The 20149-nt window shown below is 37.0% G+C and overlaps 1 protein-coding gene across 1 annotated transcript in view; it reads left to right on the top strand.

The window, feature by feature from the left end:
• LOC150083106 (putative sodium-coupled neutral amino acid transporter 12) overlaps positions 1–20149 on the top strand; it is a 290752-nt gene that overhangs the window by 241818 nt on the left and 28785 nt on the right. The window contains exon 9 of the mRNA XM_090378390.1: positions 12415–12508. Coding sequence (XP_090234516.1) covers positions 12415–12508 — 94 coding nt within the window. The remainder of the gene's footprint in view (positions 1–12414; positions 12509–20149) is intronic.

Genomic DNA, 20149 nt, shown 5'->3' with positions numbered 1-20149 from the left:
AATAAGCTTTAAATGATGTTATTACTCCCTGATCCAATGGTTGAATCAGAGAAGTTGTGTTTGCTGGAAGAAACACAACTTTGACAGTAATGCATGTGTCTAACGTGTTAAGATCAGTAGGATGTCCCGGAGCATTGTCTAACAACAAAACAACTTTCTTCAAAGTTGTTTTTTTGACAATACCGTTTTACTTCAGAACAAAAGTGGTTAACAAACCAATCAGTAAATAACTCCTTGGTAACCCACGCTTTTCTATTTGCTTTCCATATTACAAAGGTAAATTCATTTTTATGTTACCTTTTAACGCCCTCGGATTTTCTGAATGGTAAATTAATAACAATTTTAATTTATAATCGCCAGAGGCATTTGATCCAAAAAGTAACGTTAATTTGATGGAAAATTTTCACGTTCAATTATTTCCTTTAGTTTTTCTGGAAACTTCTCCTGTTAATTTTACACTATGAATCCTGGCCCGTTTTTTAAATTTCTCGAACCAACCACGAGAAGCCCCAAATGTTTCCGTAATTTCTTCAGTTTGTTTAGATTTCAGGTGATTAAACTGGAATATTTTTTTTATGTTAAATGGGCCTTGAAATTGCGGACTTTGTTATATCGAAGCTTCGTTATCAGAGGTAACGTTAACCGAGGTATGCCTGTATATATATTTTTTTTTTTTTTTTTTTTTTTTTAAGAAGTGTGCATTCAAATAATAAGCAGAAATATATGCGCATGTGCACATTTAAAATTTCATAAGCTAATGGTCTCTTCAACTGATCAGAATTTATAGACTCGTCTGTATTTTTTGACTTATTTATTTATTTTTTTTTTCAGAATTAATGTATTTCTCTTTTTTTTTTTTTAAAAAGAAAGATTAAAAATACTTTTTAAAAAAAAATTTATTAAAAATTAAAAAGATCTGTATAATAAGTAATACAGTCTTATAGCAAAAGCTGAAAATATTGGTATAATCCATAGAGACAATTGGAAAACATACAAATGTTTTTCTATAAATAAAAAAGTCAGGTGACACATCACCCTGCATTATCATATGTGTGCCACCGTTCCTGAGTTAATATAACTGGATAGATCTCATCCATCCCAGGTGCCTTTTTTTATGTTTAGCATCAACAATTTGGAATTTGATACAGTTCTGGTATCCCCATTCCTAAAACAGTCCTCATGTATGAATGTAAATGTAAAATGTCTGTTAAATTTCTTAGCAACCAAAGCAGGATCATCAAAGTTACACCATTCATATCTTTCAGGACAATGTGACAACAAATTCTTCCCATTTAAAATTTGCTTTGGTTACATCATTGATTGGTCCCAGGAAATATATTTTAAAACTGTCTGAGACCATGGTAGCCACCTTTATAAAAGCTTTTCCTTTTGCCCTTAACAGTAGTTACATCTTTAAGTAACTTCCAAGGCATATGGGATTTACTTAAATTTATATACTAGCACATATCAAATAATTATGTTTTCATATTGTTTAATATGTAACTGTAGTTTATTTACTTTATGAATACCATTTAAGGTTTTGACAATAAATTTATTTTCCCTGAAATAAATTTCTAGTCAACCTTTAAATGCCTAAATTACTATAGCTAGAAGATTCCTGAGAGCTTATATTCAGAAGATTCCTGAAAGCTTATATTCAGAAGATTCCTATAAGCTTATATCAGCTCTAAAACGGTGTTTTAGAGCTTATAAGCCAGATAGTACACCAGACTGAACCTGTTGGTAATTCTCTGTGAGGCTTCTGGATCACCTAATGTATAATTTTGCTGCCTCTACTCGGCCAGATAGTGACTGGGGGGGGGGGCATTGTCAAAGCCATGTTATGTCAAGGAACTGGGTATATTCTTGCCATGTGCATGCCATATCCAAAAATTTTATTACTTCATACAGCATGGCCTCCCCACCTTTTTTTTACTACTGAATACACAATGAATTGTCAAACTAATAGAAGAAACTAATATGTGAAAAGATCTAAACCTCCCAAACACTTCCTCGTTCATTTCACAAATATACGTGATCTCAGTTCCAATATCGGTATTGTCAAAGCCATGTTATGTCAAGGAACTGGGTATATTCTTGCCATGTGCATGCCATATCCAAAAATTTTATTACTTCATACAGCATGGCCTCCCCACCTTTTTTTTTACTACTGAATACACAATGAATTGTCAAACTAATAGAAGAAACTAATATGTGAAAAGATCTAAACCTCCCAAACACTTCCTCGTTCATTTCACAAATATACGTGATCTCAGTTCCAATATCGGTGATATCCATTTCCAATTACAGTCTGCCAACTCCTGTGTACTTTTTCTTTTAGAATCATAGTTATTGGTTGATTCAATCACTGCTCATCTAAGTTGTCCAAATTATTCACTATATGATTCATTTCGCTTCAAAGGTAATCACACATGTGCATATGTCTGTTCTGATATTCCCTGACTTAGAATTCATAGAATTTGGAATCTCCTCTTTTTGATCTTCTCTGGCTTAAAATCTCTCTACCACATATTGTCAAATCTCTCTCTACCACATTTTGTGAAGAGTTGGAATTTGGGGAGTACAATGTGTATAGGAAGGGAGGAGGGGTTATGCTGTTAGTTAAGAAACACATAAAATCTAAGGAAGTGCATCCAATTGATGTTGGTGGACAATGCAGTGTTGAGTCTATTTGATGTGAAATAGCACTGTGGAAGGAAAAATGAGAGTAGGTGTGTGTGTTATAGGCCTAATTAATCTGATGAGTATAATGAGCAGTTGTGCAGAGAAATAGAGTGGGCCAGTAAATCGGAATGTCTTATAATGGGAGATTTTAACTTTCCAGATATTGACTGGAACTTGTGGATTAGTCACTCGCACACTAGCAAGACTTTTGTGGATTTATTGTATGACTATTTTCTACAGCAACATGTTCAAGAGGCAACTAGAGGGAATAATACTCTTGATCTGATTATCAGTAGTGATTCTTCATGCATTAAGAATCTGAAGATAAAGGAACTACTGGGCGACAGTAATCACAATGTATTGATGTGGGAATTATTTAAAGATGTAACTACCATCAAGGCTAAAGGGAAGGGCTTTTGCTTTGACAGTTTTAATTCTGTACAGTGGGATCAACTGATGATGTTACCAACAGTGAATTCCAAATGGGAAGCCTTCAGGGACTTAATTTTGGAGGCTATTAGGCTTTTCATTCCAATTAAGAAATACTGTTCAAGGTTCAGGCCTAAATGGATGTGAGATGAATTAATGAGGCTAGTGGCAGAGAAGAAGAATGTATGGGATATATATAAAGTATCAGGCAACACAGAAGCCTATGGCAGGTATAAACTAATCTGTAATCAAGTCACAAAGGAGGTTAGGCAGGCGAAGACAGATTATGAGAAATCTTTGGCAAAGGATGCAAAGAAAAACAGCAAGGAGTTCTTTACTTATATAATTGATGATCATGCTCAGGTAGCTGATAAACTGAATGAGTATTTTGCATCTACATTCACACATGAGGAGTTATTCAATGAGGGGAGTGCCAGAAGTTTATCAAATGCTAACAGGGAGCTAAGTGATTTTGTAATAACTAAGAGCAAAGTGGAGGAGAAATTGTTGAAGTTAAACATAAGGAAAGCACCTGGGGTGGACAGGATCTATCCAGTTATATTACAGGAGGCAGCAAAGGAAGTGAGCAAACCCTGAGCCATAATTATGAGAGCTTCCTTGGACTCAGGGGAGGTCCCCATGGACCACAGATGTGCAAATGTATCAACAATTCACAAAGGAGGTTCAAAAGGTAACACAAGACTACAGACCTATTAGTTTAACTTGTGATCTGGGGAAAATAATGGAATAACTGGTTAAAGAAGCATTGTAGGATCATCTAGACAAAACTGCAGTAATAGTTAAGACACAGCATGGGTTTGTCAAAGGGAGGTCTTGTCTGACCAATTTGATTGGTTACTATGATGTGGTCACAATGGAGCTGAATGCCAAAAATAATTTTGATATCATATACTTGGATTTCAGGAAAGCTTTTGATACTGTTGCAGATGGAAGACTGCTGTACAAATTGGAGAGGTATGGCATCAAGGGTAAGCTGCTACAATGGATAAAGGGATGGTTGAGTGGGAGACAACAGCAAGTGGTAATCAATGGACACTGTTCTTTGTGGACAAATGTTATTAGTGGAGTTCTCCAGGGTTCGGTGTTGGGCCCATTGTTGTTTTGCATATTTATCAATGATATTGATGAAGGTATATCAGGTTTAATGTCCAAGTTTGCAGAAGATACAAAGGTTGGCAGGTTTGTTAATGGCAGTAATGACAGTATGCTACTCCAAGTGGATCTAGATAAGTTGGGAAAATGGGCTGAGAAGTGGCAACTAGAGTTTAACATTGACAAATACAAAGTACTGCATATGGGTAACAATGACCAAAGAGAAATGTATCAACTGGGTGGTACTACACTCAGGGAAGTTGAAAGTGAAAAAGACCTGGGGGTAATTGTGCAGCCAAATATGAAGTTTGCTGAGCAGTGTAGACAGGCGGCCAGGGCAGGTCATGGAGTCTTATCAATGATATATAGGAATTTTTCTAGCAGGGACAGGGAAGTGATAACCCTGTTATACAAAGCAATGGTCAGGCCACACCTAGAGTACTGTCTATAGGTCTGGAGGTCTCAATTTAGGAAGGATGTAGAGTTGCTAGAACGAGTACAAAGAAGGGCAACATGATTGGGGAGGGGAACAAAGGGGTGCTCTTACCAAGAAAGGCATAAGTTCTGCAAATTGCAGCACCTGGAGAATAGGCACCTGCGAGGTGATCTGATTGATGTGTATAAGGCTTGAATTGGTTGAGCAAGCTGAATGTTGATGAGATTCTTCGTCTTGCTCAGACTAAGAACCTGAGGGGGGTACAGTTTCAAGTTGAGGAAACGATAGTTGTAGAACAGATGTGCGGAAATTTGCCTTTAGCCTGCAAGTAGTTGATTGGTAGAACAGGCTTCCATCTTTTGTTGTGGAAGCTAATAGCCTAAATAAATTTAAGGCTGAGCTGGACGGGCAATTTGGAATGACTGGAGGGATGAAATGGGAAGGGGTTTTTTTTTGGCTGATGCTGCATAACCTGCTTTCTTGCATCGTGTGCCTCTACCAATGCTAATGCTAAATTTATCTTTGCCTCTATTGTTCTCCCAACTACAATAATCACCAGGAACGCTTTGAAACTTGACTTTCTTCAGTCCAACTTTGATAAAATTGGGTAATTTTCCTTTGTGTTTTTAATGTTCACAACTCCAGTTGCCTTTTGTTTTCTGGTCACACAGACCCAGCTGGTCAAGATGCTTAGGCTTTTGCAATTACTAATGACTCACATAGTTTGTTCATTTATCTACCAGAATACCAGACAATCCTAACCATGTAGCCAACACACTTGATCTCTTTCTCACAAGCAACCCTTTAAGTACATGGTTGAAGTGAGTAGTCTTCTAGGCACCTGAGATCACAGCTTGGTGATGGTCTCTTCTCCAATGGAGCCTTTCTCTCATGGCCATTCTGAACCTTGTGTTTTTTGGCATTATGAGAATGCAAAATGGAATGATCTGCAAGATTTCTTCTCTTCGTTTCCTTGGTTGGTTACCATTTCAAATCTTTTGATGTCAACATTTGCTCAGATCGTGTTGGTGTAAGAAATAATTCTTATAAGGATGAAATCCTTTATTCCACAATCCACCTTAATATCTCATCTGCAAGATTGGTTTTCCAATAAATGTGGGTGCCTCCGTATCCAGGTGGGAAGGAGCAGCAGTGCATAACACACGCTTCTTGATTAGACCGGGGTTCGAGCCTGTCACCACCAAATACGGAGGATGCGGAAAGGTCAGGAAATGACCACCACATATTCACGGAGCAACATGTCTTTAGTTGCTAATACTCATAAAAACCAAATAACCAACCAACCAACCAACCAACAACCAATAAATGTGCTAGAGATGTTTAAGTTAAGAACGTTGCATTTCTTGTATCCAAATCTCCAAGTTCATTTTCTGCCAATACCAAAGCTTGCAACAGTTGTAAAGGAGAAATCAGTCCAAACTTGATTTCAAACACGCTAAGAGTAGAAAACTCGCTTCTTGTCCAAATGGTAGCTAAGCATTCTTATCTCTTTCCAAAGTTATTGGCCACAACTTTTGCCCATCTCTATTCCCAACTCTGTCAAAACCAGATGGTTCTCTTGCCACTTCAGCCAAAGATAAAGCTGACCTGCTAGCATACTACTTTTCTTCCAACTCGAATACTGATGATCTTGGTAAATCACCTCCTATGATTCCCAATACAGTTCATTCAGTGCTTCCTGTTGTCTTCCATCAAAAGGACGTCAGAAGAATTTTGAACAATTCTGATGCTAAGAAAGCTCCAGGTCCTGGTGGTATTTCTCCCATTGTTCTCAAAACCTGTGGTCCTGAACTCACTCCTGTTCTGTGTCACCTCTTTTGGTAAAGCACCTGGACCAGGAGTCATTAGTTTAGAATTGGTGAAATATGGAGGGAAAAAAGTGATTTACATTAATCACAAAACTAATAGATGGTATATTTCGAGGAGAGAAAATACCAAAGGAAATGACTTTAGGGTATATGATCTCAATGTTTAAAAAAGGAGACAGAAGAACTTGTTCAAATTATAGAGGTATCTGCATTATAAACTGCATTAAGAAAACCATGGGGAGGATTATAAGAAGTCGATTGGAAAAGGAATTCCAGGGATCAGAAGAACAATGCGGTTTTACATCAAGCAGATCATGTGGAGACCATATATTCACACTAAGACAAATTTTTGGAAAAAAAAAGTATGAGGAAAGTCAAGATTTCGTGATGACCTTTATAGATTTAGAGAAGGCATATGACAATGTGCCTAGAAAACTGCTATGGTAAGCTTAAAAGCAGGTATCTATCTGTGAACCACTGATAAATATCATTAAGACCATGTATAAGGATGACGTTTGTAGAGTCAAAATGGGGCAAAGACTATCCCAAGAGTTTACTACATCAAAGGGTCTTCTGCAAGGCTGCTGTATGTCATCAACTCTTTTTAAGATCTATATCCATCTATGTCTAAGAGAATGGTCCAGTAAATGCAAAAATATGGGTATACCTGTTGTGGCAATGTGTACATATTCAACTTACCATCTGCTGATGATCAGGTGGTGGTAACACAAGACATGGATAATGCAGAGTATATGTGCAGGAAATTGGGGGAGAACTTTAGGGTAAGGCCGAGTAGGCACTGACCTGGGGGTGCCAAGGTTTAGGCTCCCCCTGTTCCCAAAAACAAAGCCCCAAAAGTAAATAAAATGTAAAATGAATCACTGCAATAAATGAAAATTGACAGGAGGGGATGCCATCAGTCAGTGTGGCCAAGGGACGCCATATACTCTTGAGCTGGCTCTGGGATGTGGATTAAAGGCAAAATATAATAAGATGGAATACTTAACATCGAAAACAGAAGAAGTTCTGGAGATAGAGAGATATAAACTAAAAACAGTAAATAACTTTAAATACTTGGGATCGATAATACATGCTGATTGATCATCTAAGCTGATTGATCATCTGAGAAGAGAATTATTAATGGAAAGAAAGTGATAGGTATGCTGAATGCAATCCTTTGGAGTAGGAATATACTCAGTAAGACAAAGAGACTTATTTACCAAACAATAGTACAGAGCATTATGCTCTATGGGGACAGAAACATAGACGATGAATAAAAGACGACAGTGGGAAATTGCTTGCAACAGAAATGGACTACTGGAGAAGAGCAGCAAGAAAATTGAGACAGGAGAAAATAAGAAATGAACAGATTCAATGAATAATGGAAGTGAAAACTGATATAAACCAGGTAATTGAAACAAAAAAGCTGAGATGGTATGGACATACCAGAAGAATGAAGAAGGATAGATTTCCAAAAGTGATTATGAATTGGGTGGTACCAGGAAGAAGGAAGACCAAGGGAGGTGTGGATGGATGGAGTCTGAAAAGGCATGGAAAGATGAGGACTGAGAGAGGAAGATACAACAAATAGACAACTGTGGCGAAAAAGATTAGAAACAATAGAAGTGTTTTTTTTAGGTCGAGGGAAACTCTTTGCTTAATGGATAATTCCTAATGAAGAAGAAGAATATTGATAAGGTAGTAAGTATATCAAGCCTGATGTGTAAGTTTGCACATAATACAAAGATTGGCAAGATGGTTAACAACAACAATAATTAGGCTAAGCTACTGCAACAAGATCTAGGAAAATTAGGTTGATAGGCTGAGAAATGGCATTGAAGTTTTAACATTGACAAATGCAAGGTATTGCATATTGGCAGTAACTGCATTGTAACATCAACCTATTTAAATGGTGGAAGCGTTTTAAGGTCGGGAAACAAAAACGTACGAAATGAACAAAGAAGTGGGTGTCTGTCAACCTCAGTGAATGATGTAAACATTGAGGAAGCCGAAACGTTATTGAAAGAAAATATATGCTTATTGATATGTGATGTGACAGTTCAGCTGAACGTTGGTGTAACAAGATATCACAAAATTGTAAAAATGCACCTTAACATGTCACGTGTTTGCCCAAGATGGGTACCGCATGATCTTACCGCAGCCTTTATTGACAAGGTGGAAGAAGAGCCTGACTTTTTGAATAAAATAATCACATGTGACGAGTCCTGGATTAAGCATTTTGATCCCAAGTCCAAACAGCAGTCAAGCATATGGAAACACCATAATTCACCGCCTGCAAAAAAATTTTGAGTTTTTGGTTCGTCAAAAAAATTGATGTTGATTTTGTTTTTTGACTCCCACAGAATAATATTGCAGCACTGGGTTCCTGAGAAACAAACTGATGGAGAATATCATGCTAACACACTGTGGGTTCACCTCAAAGGAGCAATTTGCAAAAAAAAGACCGGAACTGCTTAATCAAGAATGGTTTCTTCTTCAAGATAACGCTAGGCCACATGTTGCACAACTAGCAATGCAAGCTTTAGCAAAAATTGGTAGTCAACCACTAGACCACCCTCTATACAGCCCAGGCCTCGCACCATTCGCGGAGATGGGAGAAATCCCAGGTGCCGTCTGACACGAACATACCATGCAATTTCTGGGCAAAAAGGAGTTGAGAGGGAAAAAAAATTTTAACACAAATGAAGAAGTTGAATTTGCCACATCTGCTATCCCGCAATGCCTTTCAGAAAATGGGCTGCAACACGTGTTTCAGAAGCTAGTGAACCATTGTAAAAGGTGTATAGAATGTGAAGGATGCTAGTTTGAAAAGGAGACCCATACCAACCTCCCAAATGACTCAGACTCAAAACAATGATCTCAGTCCTCCCTCGCACGCACACACACACACACACACACCAAGCTTCTCTCCTTAAACTCTTATCCAGTCCAAAAACTTCAGTTTATGCCAAAACATCCATCTTGAATTGCTTACTGTGTGCTGGGAAAACTTGTGTGAGACATGCAATACCAGCAGACCACTAGGTATTTATTTGTTTTCTTTACACTTGGCACTGTTGACCAAACAGAGTCATCATAAAGCACTTGTTGCCACTATAGAATATTCATGCATATTGTTGTAACCTTTGTCTTCTGAATTGGAGGGAAAAGCATAATACCCACTTTAGTTGTTCAACAGTTTTATCAACTGTTTCTAATTTACAAAGTACATACCAATTTACACAGATGTCTTCACAACTGATTCCCACATGAGATTGGCCATAGTTTTTCCCCATCATAACCACATCTGATTACTGTGGAATATAGACACGACAACTAGCTAATTGAACTTTTTTTTTTTTTTTTTTTTTATGAAAGCTCCAAATATGAAAAGTATTAGAACCCATAGTACTGCCATGCATGGGTTGAAGTTCTAAGAAGAAAAGGGGTTACTTGTTAACATTAAATTATAATTTTTGGGAAATGACTGAAGGATGGCTGTTCTGTAAAAAACAGGAGTAGAAGGGATAAATGAGGAAGGAGGAAAGTTATTATTATTATTATTAGCCATATGGTGCAAGGAAGCCTGAGGCTTATACTGCACCAGCGAAAAAAAAATTCCCAAGTTACCCTGAGAGAGAGAGAGAGAGAGAGAGAAAAGTAGAAAGGAATCACCAAGAAAGAGAAGAATGATGATATCCAGCTCAGGACCCTGGGTGTGCCAAGCCCATACTCACCAGATGTGAGTCCCCGGGGTTAAATTTGATTCTATGAGATTGGTGTTGGACAGTGAATATTTGCTAACACTATGGCACGTTGGTATTGGATTTGAAAAGTGTGGGAGAATTACAGATACTTATTCAAAACGGTGCAGAAAGAATGTTTAGGGCACAGCAAATGAAGAAACTTTGTATGAAATGAATCATTATCCTGATTGTGCCCTCTATAGAATGGAGTCGAGAAGCTAGAGAGAAGGGTTGAGGATAACCCCAGATGTGGGAATAATATTCCTTCATAGGGCAAATTTGAAATTTGTACAGAGTGAGCAGTTGTTCAGAAGAAAAAGTAATACTGAGGGGAAAAAAAAAAAAAAAACAGGGTTGTTTTTTTTTTTTGACATATAAATATTTGTTAATGATTAGAAGTTGGGGTGGTCCCTAATATAGATAAGTAATCTTGTCTAGAAATGCAAATGCCATCAAAAATGGCCATAGAAGCAGTATGCTCTTTTTGTGAAAAATAAGACAGGGCCAACTTTTACAATGATCGAAATTAACTAAGCTTCCTTTTCCCCATTGAAGAATTACCTGGAGATGAGTATTTATGGAATGGTGGTAAATTTTCAAGACGTTGAGGCTGTACAGGGCAAGGTGAATCACACTGGAAGGTGAAATGCAATGTGCTATCATCAACAAAACTGTGGATATGATTTTTAATCAGTGGAAGAAGGTCATTAATATACAAGAGGAAGAGATGTGGGAGAAAGAACTGATCCTTGTAGACAATCAGCATTAGTGGAAAAGTTAGAAGTCAGAGAGCCATCTACTATCACACAGTAAGTGTTCAGAGAAAACTGATATCCAGTCACATTTATAGTGCTCTTTATTTCTGTATTTAATATGTTCTTTTCAACGTCTTGAAAAGTCTCAAAAGGCCAAAAATTGTATTTTCTTTTTTGAGACTTTGAAATTAAAAAGAAAGGTAATAATTAAATTTTTACCTTTCTTTGTCTTATGCTTATTCTTAAACTAACTTAACTATCTCTTAATTTCGAATTTTTGCTTATTCACATAGTAGGCCTGGATGTTACTTCTACTGCCTGGAAACCTGGGAGTTAAGAGTAACCCCCAGAGTTTAAAGGAGAAATTATAGACTGTGATGCATTCCTACCACTTGAACCTTCAAGTTCAGTTGTTCCCGACTTATACAGCCCTGATTGTGACACTTAGTATTAGTAGTGGCAAATGATGCAAGAAAGCAAGCTTATACATCAGCCAAAAAAAAAAAAAAAATTTCCATATAACCTTCCATTCCCTCTGTCTAGTTCTTCCTTGAATTTATTCAAACTGCTCATCTTTAGAAAACCAGATGGGAATTTGTTCCATCAATCAACTACCTGCTGGCTGAAAGCAAATTTCTGCAACCATCCTTCCTTCCTCAATTTGAATTTATGTTCCCTTGTGTGTAGTGTGAAGTCTGAATGGACTGAGTTTACTCAATCCATTCAGACTTTCAGATATCCTTGAAGGCACCTACTCTCCAGACACTGCAATTAGCACAACTGAAGCCTTTCCTCATAAGAGCAGATATCATTGAGAAAAACCCATGATCTGTACTGGCAGCCTGTCTGCACTGCTCGGGGAACTTCGTATCTGACTGTCCCTAGACCTCTTTCATTCTTCCTGAATCTAAGTGTGATGCCACACCGTATGTTAACCTAGGATTGCTACTGTTCATATGAAGTACCTTCCTTTTTTAAATGTTAAACTTCAACTGTTACTTCTCAGCTCATCTATATAGATCCTGTTTCGGTAGCATACTGTCATTACTGCCATTAACTACCCTGCCAACCTTCGTATTGTCTGCAAACTTGGACATTAAACCTTGATATTTGATATACCTTCATCTTTATGTCATTAATAAATATAGAAAACAATAATGGGCCCAACACCTTTCTTGCTAATGCTAAAGGCACAACAAGATTTTAAATTATTGCAATGATATAACTTACACTCAGTAAGAAATTTTTACAAGAAGTGAACCTACAGGAAATTAGCATAAAGTATTCATTTATATTATTTAGGAAGCAGTTGTAGCCTTCTTGTTATTTTGGTATTTAAATGTAATCATCACTGAGCACTGAAAGTTCCAACTTAAAATTCTTTTATTAGTTCTGAAATGTGTTGTGTATTGTACTTCCAGACAGTTTTTTTGTGCCTTTTGGGACCTTTTACATTCTTTAATGTACAGAAGACCAAGTATTTACAAATGTTTACCTCTGTAATGAGATGGCTAGGTAAATATACTCATATTTTTATTTAGTTCTTTGCATTTTCTTACACAGATTTTATAAAACTGTGCAGATGTAATACATTTCTTTATGCATATAAACATATATAAAATTTGCTTTGTGTTTGGATTTGTTTATATTTGAAAGAAATTAAGAATTCTAAATATGTATTAAGAAGGCTGCTAGCAAACAATACCAATTAGAAACATCTAAAATCTGAAGGTGTTTGTGAAATCCCAAAATATTTTTAATCCTCACAAATTCAAACGTTACATTTCAAAAAATGATTTTTTCATCATTGAAAGAATGATGAAAGGAAGCAAGCTTATGTAGCATCAACTGAAAAATAGTTTAACCAATATCAGCTTCTCTTGCTTCTTTTAAGAGTTTGTTCAATCTTTCCTTAAATTTAACCTCTGTTCCCATGGCTAAATTGAAAGGCTAATACAATGAGATCTTCCCATATATTCAAACACCTGTAACGGAATGGTTGTATGTGCCATTTTCAAGATTGAAAATATCACATTTTCATTTTGAATTGTGTCATTTTCAGGAATATTGTTCATGATATGAACAATAGTCCTGAAAATGGCTTCCAAGTTGCTTCAACAATCTCCAGCAACATTGGCAACACCGCACTGATGCATAGGGAGACTATCTCAAAGATAAAAGGTAACAATCCTTTGTAAATAGTTTCAAGATTTTTTATGAAATCAATCCTGGAAATTTTTCAAAAAAAAAGGTGTATAACAATATCACCTTTTATTACCTTAAGAGATAATTTTTCTATGGTATCACTGCCTTTGATCCATGTTAGAAATACTCTGATCCTTTTTTACTTGTACTTATTACACAGTACATTTGGGTATATATAGGTGCAGGAGTGGAAAGCCTCATTATAAGAAAGTTATGGATCTGTAGGAATGGATAAAGAGAAGAGCAAGTTTTGTTAGATGCACAAAAGGATATTCTTACCAAGGAAGACTTCAATTATGCAGATTGCTGCACCTGGAAACTAGGCACCTATGAGGAGATCTGATTGAACTGTTTGAGGCTTTAAATGCATTAATCAGGCTAAATTCTTTTTTGTCATATTTACTCTTTCTTGGATGGCTCAGGGAACATAAATTTAAATTGTAAAAGAATGGCTTTAAAATGGAAAGTTGCCTTTAGAAAATTGCCATCAGCCAATAATTGATATTGTTGGAACAAACTTCCATCTGGTGCTCTGGAAGTCGATAATTTAAATAAAATTATTAGAGGGAATAGACAGATGATGTGGGCAGTATTTTTTTTTTTTTTTTTTTTACTGATGCTATATAAGCTTGCATCCTTTCATCATTTTTTCCATTAGTAATTACTAATACTCTTCCCAGTTTTTCTAACAGTTGATCATCCAAAGTCACACCTTCATGCAAGGTTCCAGCCTAGTTAAATTTAATGTGTGAAAAGGCTTAAATAATGTAATTGTACATTTTTATCTTTGTAAAAGGAAATTGTAGGTCCCCAGGGGAACAGGTATTCTGTGTGTTATCAGACACTCAGTCTAAAACATTGATGGATCCAATATCTTTCTATTACAGAAGATTTAGGAGAAGTCCGGTTGGCCTGCCTCCCTAAAATCCACTCCTGCACACATTCTCGACGGTAAGCCCTGTTACGTTACTTAGGTGGCAACGAACGTGTAGAGTGGTTCGCTTCAAGATGCCTGGTCAGCATGAAGAGGAAAAGACCAAACCCTCCAGCATATGACAGCACGACGAAACAAATGGCCCTCAGTCCCCAGCAGCTTTCACTTTGCCTCTTACGGCAGCGAGAGGATCACAGTGGAAGTAGAGGGTGCTAAGAATCTCTGGGTACAACCAGGCTGCCACTCATGGAAATTGAATTTGGCCTATTACAATGTAAGATCGCTCATCGGTGAAGACAGGATATTAGAGCTGGAAAAGGAACTAGAAAATGTGAATTGGAATATCATCGGTTTGGCTGAAACAAGAAGAAGAAGAAATGAATCACTTATAAGTTTATCAAGTGGAAATCAGCTGTACACCAATGGAAACAGTGAAAGGAGTGAAGTCAGAGTTGGCTTTCTGGTCCATAAAGATATAAAAAACAACATTTTGGAATTCAAAAGTACATCACCAAGAGTGTCAAGACTAATACTCAAGATTTCTGAGAGGTACAAACTAAAGGCTATAATGATTTATGCACCAGCATCAAGCCATGATGATGAAGAGGTTGAAGAAATGTACACCGAAATTGAGAGTCTTCTAGTTGAGCAGAAAACCCAATACACTATTATTATGGGGGACTTCACTGCTAAGGTTGGGAAAAGACAAAACAGCACAGAAAGGGGAAAGTATAAGAAATTTTAGAATTGGTAAAAGAAATGAAAGAGGTGAAAGACTTGTGGAATTTGCAGTCTCAAGGATTGTCGGTAATGAACACTTTTTTCAAGAAAAGGGTGAACAGAAAGTGGACATGGAAGAGTCCAAATGGATTAACAACTAATGAAATCGACTTCATCCTCACTAACAGAAGATATATCATGAATGATGTTACCATCCTGAACAAGATAAATGTTGGAAATGATCACAGAATGGTAAGATGCACACTTGATACAGATGTAGGAAAAGAAAGAAAAAAACTGACTCGAGTTAATATTACGAAGGTCTTTGAGATAACAGAAGAGGAGAAAAAGCAGTACTGGAACTTAAGAACAAGTTTGAGCTTCTGCAGACTGCTCAGGACCAAGATATTGATGAGGAATATTACAACTTTCTGAAAGTGATAAAGTCCAAGAATCCTATAGAGAAAAATAAATCCAAAGAATAAAAAAATTAGTCAAGAAACACTTGTTATGATGAACCGAAAGCGACAAATGAAGAGCAAGATAAACACTGACAAGGAGAAAATTGAGTATACTGAGTTACGCAAAACCATTAGAAAGAGACTCAGAGAGGACATAAGAAGATTTAACACAAGAAAAGTAGAACAAGCATTAAGGGAAAACAAAGGACTTAAATCAGCAGCCATTAGCAGTAATACAGAAAGAAAAATGATACTGAAAGTGAAGAATAGTGATGGTGTACTTATAAATAGCAGAGAAGGCATAATTCAAATAGGAGAAGACTACTATAGAGAATTATACAAGGAGCGAGGGAATTATGCCAGCAGTGGGGAAGATGGATTGCAAATTAGTAACACATACGACATACCCGATATTCTTCCTGATGAGGTACAACACGCGTTGAACAAAATGAAGAATCAGACAGCCTCGGGGGAAGATGAAGTTACTGTAGAGTTGTTAAAACTGGGAGAAAGAGATATTAAACCCAAAAACTGGCAAGGCTCTTCCCAAAATGCATTAGAAAAGGTGTGATGCCTAAGGAGAGTGGAATAATGCAATCATTCCAGCATAAGAAAGGAGATAAATCAGAAATTGGAAATTATAGACCATAATATTGGAAATTTCCAATATTATGGAAATTATATTGGAAATTTCCAATATTATGGAAATTATATTGGAAATTAGCTTGTTATCCCACATCTACAAGTTGTTCACAAGGGTCATTAATAACAGATTAGAAAGATTACTTGATGAGAATCAAACAAAAGAACAAGCTGGCTTTAGGACAGGATTCTCAACTATGGATCACCTTCACGTAATATCACAGCTAATGGAGAAAGCAAATGAATATAAAACACCATTATGCCTGGCATTTGTGCATTATGAAAAGGCATATGACTCCATACAGCATAAGGCAATGTTTCGGGCACTGGAAACATTGTTGATTATTAAGACTTTGAAGAAAATATATGAGAACGCTACCTCTTTTATTAGACTAGATAAAGACAGTAGCAAATTTAAAATTGAAAAAGGAGTTTGACAAGGAGACACAATATCGCTGAAGCTGTTTACTACTTCCCTTGAGGAAGCTTTCAGAAAATTAGACTGGTCACAGAAATGATTCAATGTGAATGGAGAGTACCTAAACCATTTACGATTTGCAGATGACATTGTGGTCATAAGCGACGATGCCAAAAAATTAGAGGAAAATCTTAATCAATTATGCACAGTTAGTAAGGATTTTGGACTAAAGATGAATAAAACAAAAGTAATGATGAACAAGAATGCCTCAGAAAGGGACATAATGATTATTGGAGCAATAATTGAAAAGGTGGAGTCATATACTTATCTGGGACATGTTATTAGCTGTAATAATGATAAATGGCTTGAAGTCAAGAGAAGGATAAATTTTGGATGGATAGCAATCAGGAAATATAATCACATACTGAAGAGCAATATCCCAGTTTGTCTGAAATGTAAAATAATGAACCAATGTATACTCCCCACCATGACTTATGGAAGTGAAACTCGGGCACTCACCAAAAGAATGGAAGAGAAGCTGAGAACTACACAGCGAAGAATGGAATGAATTATATTGGGAATCAGACTGTTAGATAAGAAGAGAAACACATGGATTAGGCAGCAAACTCAAGTAAAGGACATTCTTATCAAAACTAAAGAACTAAAATGGTCTTGGGCAGGACACATAGCTCAAAGACATGATGACAGATGGACTAAGAAATAACAGAATGGTACCCAAGAGGAGCTAGAAGAAAACCTGTAAGACAACGGCAGAGATGGATAGATGAAATTCATGAGTTTGTGGGTAGTAAATGGATGGCCATTGCACAAAACAGAAGGAACTGGAAAGTTGCTGGAGAGGCCTTCATCCTGCAGTGGATTGAAAATGGCTGCTGATGATGGTGGTGAAGGGCCCCCAGGCCATGGCTTACTGGGGTTATTCTCAAATCTGGCCCTGTCTGCAGCACTGAGTTGGAAATCAGGGTGTCTTATGACTCACAAGATTTAATTTCTTCAGGGGACATTAACTGCTAACTTCTTCAGAAGGTCACCTTCATCCAGCAGATTTCTGAGTTTCCAATTTGCTGTCCTTGCACCCAGGACACACGGAGGAATCAACTGACGCTATTGTGATCTAGAGATAGTTTTAAATGAATACCACACTTGGTACAATAAACAAGACAATTGCCTGTAGTAGTTTCCCAATCAGTCATGAAAACAGTCATAGTATTCTTGCTAAATCTAGTTTTCACCTTAATTACAGTAAAATTTCCAATTAAAACTCTTCCAAGAAATTATACTATACACTACTACCGTACAGTAGAATACAGTATATTAAAATACTGCAATACAATGTAGTTGTGCTGATTGTCTAACGCTAACTGTAATTTAAATAGTTCACAGTACTACTAATGTAGAGAAGTTTAAGCGTACTAGTTTATGCCAATCTGTAAAATAATTACAGTATTATTTACAGTACTATTTTTATTTAGTTAAATATACAATTTATAATTCTATAAAGAAATTCTTACCTATGATGCTGGGTTTTGGCACCAAAAAATAGTACTAGAAACAGATTATTATTATTATATGGTGCAAGGAAGCTTGAGGCTTATGCTGCCCCAGCCAGAAAAATTCCCGAGTTTCTCTGTGTGTGTGAGAGAGAGAGAGAGAGAGAGAGAGAGAGAGAGAGAGAGAGAGAGAGAGAGAGAGAGAGAGAGTGTGTGTGTGTGTGTGTCAGACAAAAGTAGAAGGGAATTACCAAGAAGAGAAGATTGATGATATCCAGTTCAGGACCCTGGGTGTGCCAAGCCCATACTCACCAGATGTGCCCCTGGGAGTAAGATACTTATACAATAAGTATAACTTCAGAAATATTTGCTTGATTTTAATACTAAACTTAGCTACCTAATTAAAGTGATAAATACTGTAAGGTAAAAAAAATTTTATAACATAAATATATGAAGAAACCCATAAATTTCAACAAAACTCACTAAATTCTTGGGAGCTAAAAACAAGTCAATCTTATCAAATCTCATTTTCCTCAAACATTCTGGATACTAAACATCAAATTTTAATAAATTAACATATAATTTGTGATGTGGGAGGGGTTTTCTTTTTTTGCTGGTGCTGCATCAGCTTACTTTTTTGCATCATTCGGCAGTACTAATACCAATATAATTATTTGAAATCTGATTGCAGTTTCATTAATCATAGTGCAAATTAGGCCACATCAATGATGCTTGTGTACATGTCTGTATTTTCAAAATCCCCTCCCCAACATAATACATAACCACTTTCCTAATATATATAGAATTTAACTACCCTTTTAGATAATATATGCCTGTAGCGTTTTTGTCATCTTAAATATTTTACCTGTTATACAAAGGGTACTAGGAAAGTTTTGCAATATGACGCAACAATGAATCACAGGAAGCTGCTTGTTGCTGCATGTTGAGACATGTTCATACGTGCATAGTAGCCGCCGCGCCAAGTCGATGGGCTCAGTTATTCATTAGTAGTGAGAGTGTAAAATGCTTGCAATGGCATCGTGGTCACGAAATGAGATAAGGACAGTTTTGCGGTATAATTTCGTGCGTGGTTTAACCATAGACCAGTGCTTAGAAGAAATGACTCTTGCACTAGATGATGATTGTCCACATCGTACAACGATATTCAGGTGGTATAGAGAATTCCAAAGGGGAAATTTCACTCTGGAGGATTCTGAGAGGCCGGGAAGGCCACGAACGTCAGTTACGGAGGAAAACGTTACTGCTGTGAGGAAAATGCTTGACGAAAACAGGCGAGTGACCTACCAACAGATAGAGGATACTTTGGGCCTAAATGCACCAGCAAATTGTTCGATTCTGCAAGATCATTTGCACGTGAAGAAACTTTGTTCTCCCTGGGTGCCGCATCAACTGACTGAAGAGCAGATGACACGACGTGTGACTTGGTGCCGGGAGATGTTAAAAAAGTTTGATAAGGGACAATCTCGGTATGTGAACAACATCATGACAGGTGACGAGACTTGGCTGCACTATTACGATCTGCCGACCAAGGCTCAAAACAAAGTTTGGGTCTTTGATGATGACGACACACCCGTAATTGTCAGAAAATCCCGATCTGTAAAGAAGAAAATGATAGCTGTATTTTTCAAATCGAGTGGAATTGTGGAACGTGTCGTTTTGGACACACAGAAGACAGTCACAGCTAAGTGGTATACTGAAAAATGCCTGCCTAAAGTCATTGGATCTATGAAGAACCTGCGGCCAAAGTCAAGAATGGACACCTGGTACCTCCATCACGATAATGCTCCAGCTCACTGCGCCAAAGCCTGCACCGAATATTTGACCACGACAGGACTGAAACTTCTCGAGCACCCTCCCTACAGTCCAGACCTTGCTCCCTGCGACTTTCCACTGTTCCCGCATGTGAAAATGAAGCTAAAAGGGAGGCGGTTTTCCAGTGATGAGGACCTTCTACGGGCTTGGTACAACGAGTGTGCTTTACTCCCTAGTGAAACTTGGCAGAACTGGTTTAAAGATTGGTTTCGGAGGATGGAGAGGTGTATTGAATGTAGAGGAAATTACTTTGAAAAAATTAAACAAACAAAGCTGTATTGCAAAACTTTCCTAGTACCCTTTGTATAGCAATTACTGCATGCTGATTCTGAAAGTGGTATCTGGTTTTTGCCATCATGCACAGATTTTTCATATCATGTCAAATTTACTTTTACATAAATTAATCATTGTCATTGAAATCATATCACATTT

Source organism: Mastigoproctus giganteus, chromosome 7 (assembly GCF_048544385.1).
Source record: "Mastigoproctus giganteus isolate SK-2022 chromosome 7, ASM4854438v1, whole genome shotgun sequence".
Classification (NCBI taxonomy): domain Eukaryota; kingdom Metazoa; phylum Arthropoda; class Arachnida; order Uropygi; family Thelyphonidae; genus Mastigoproctus; species Mastigoproctus giganteus.
Note: the sequence above shows the minus strand (reverse complement) of the source record. Positions and strands in the feature narration are given on the sequence as shown.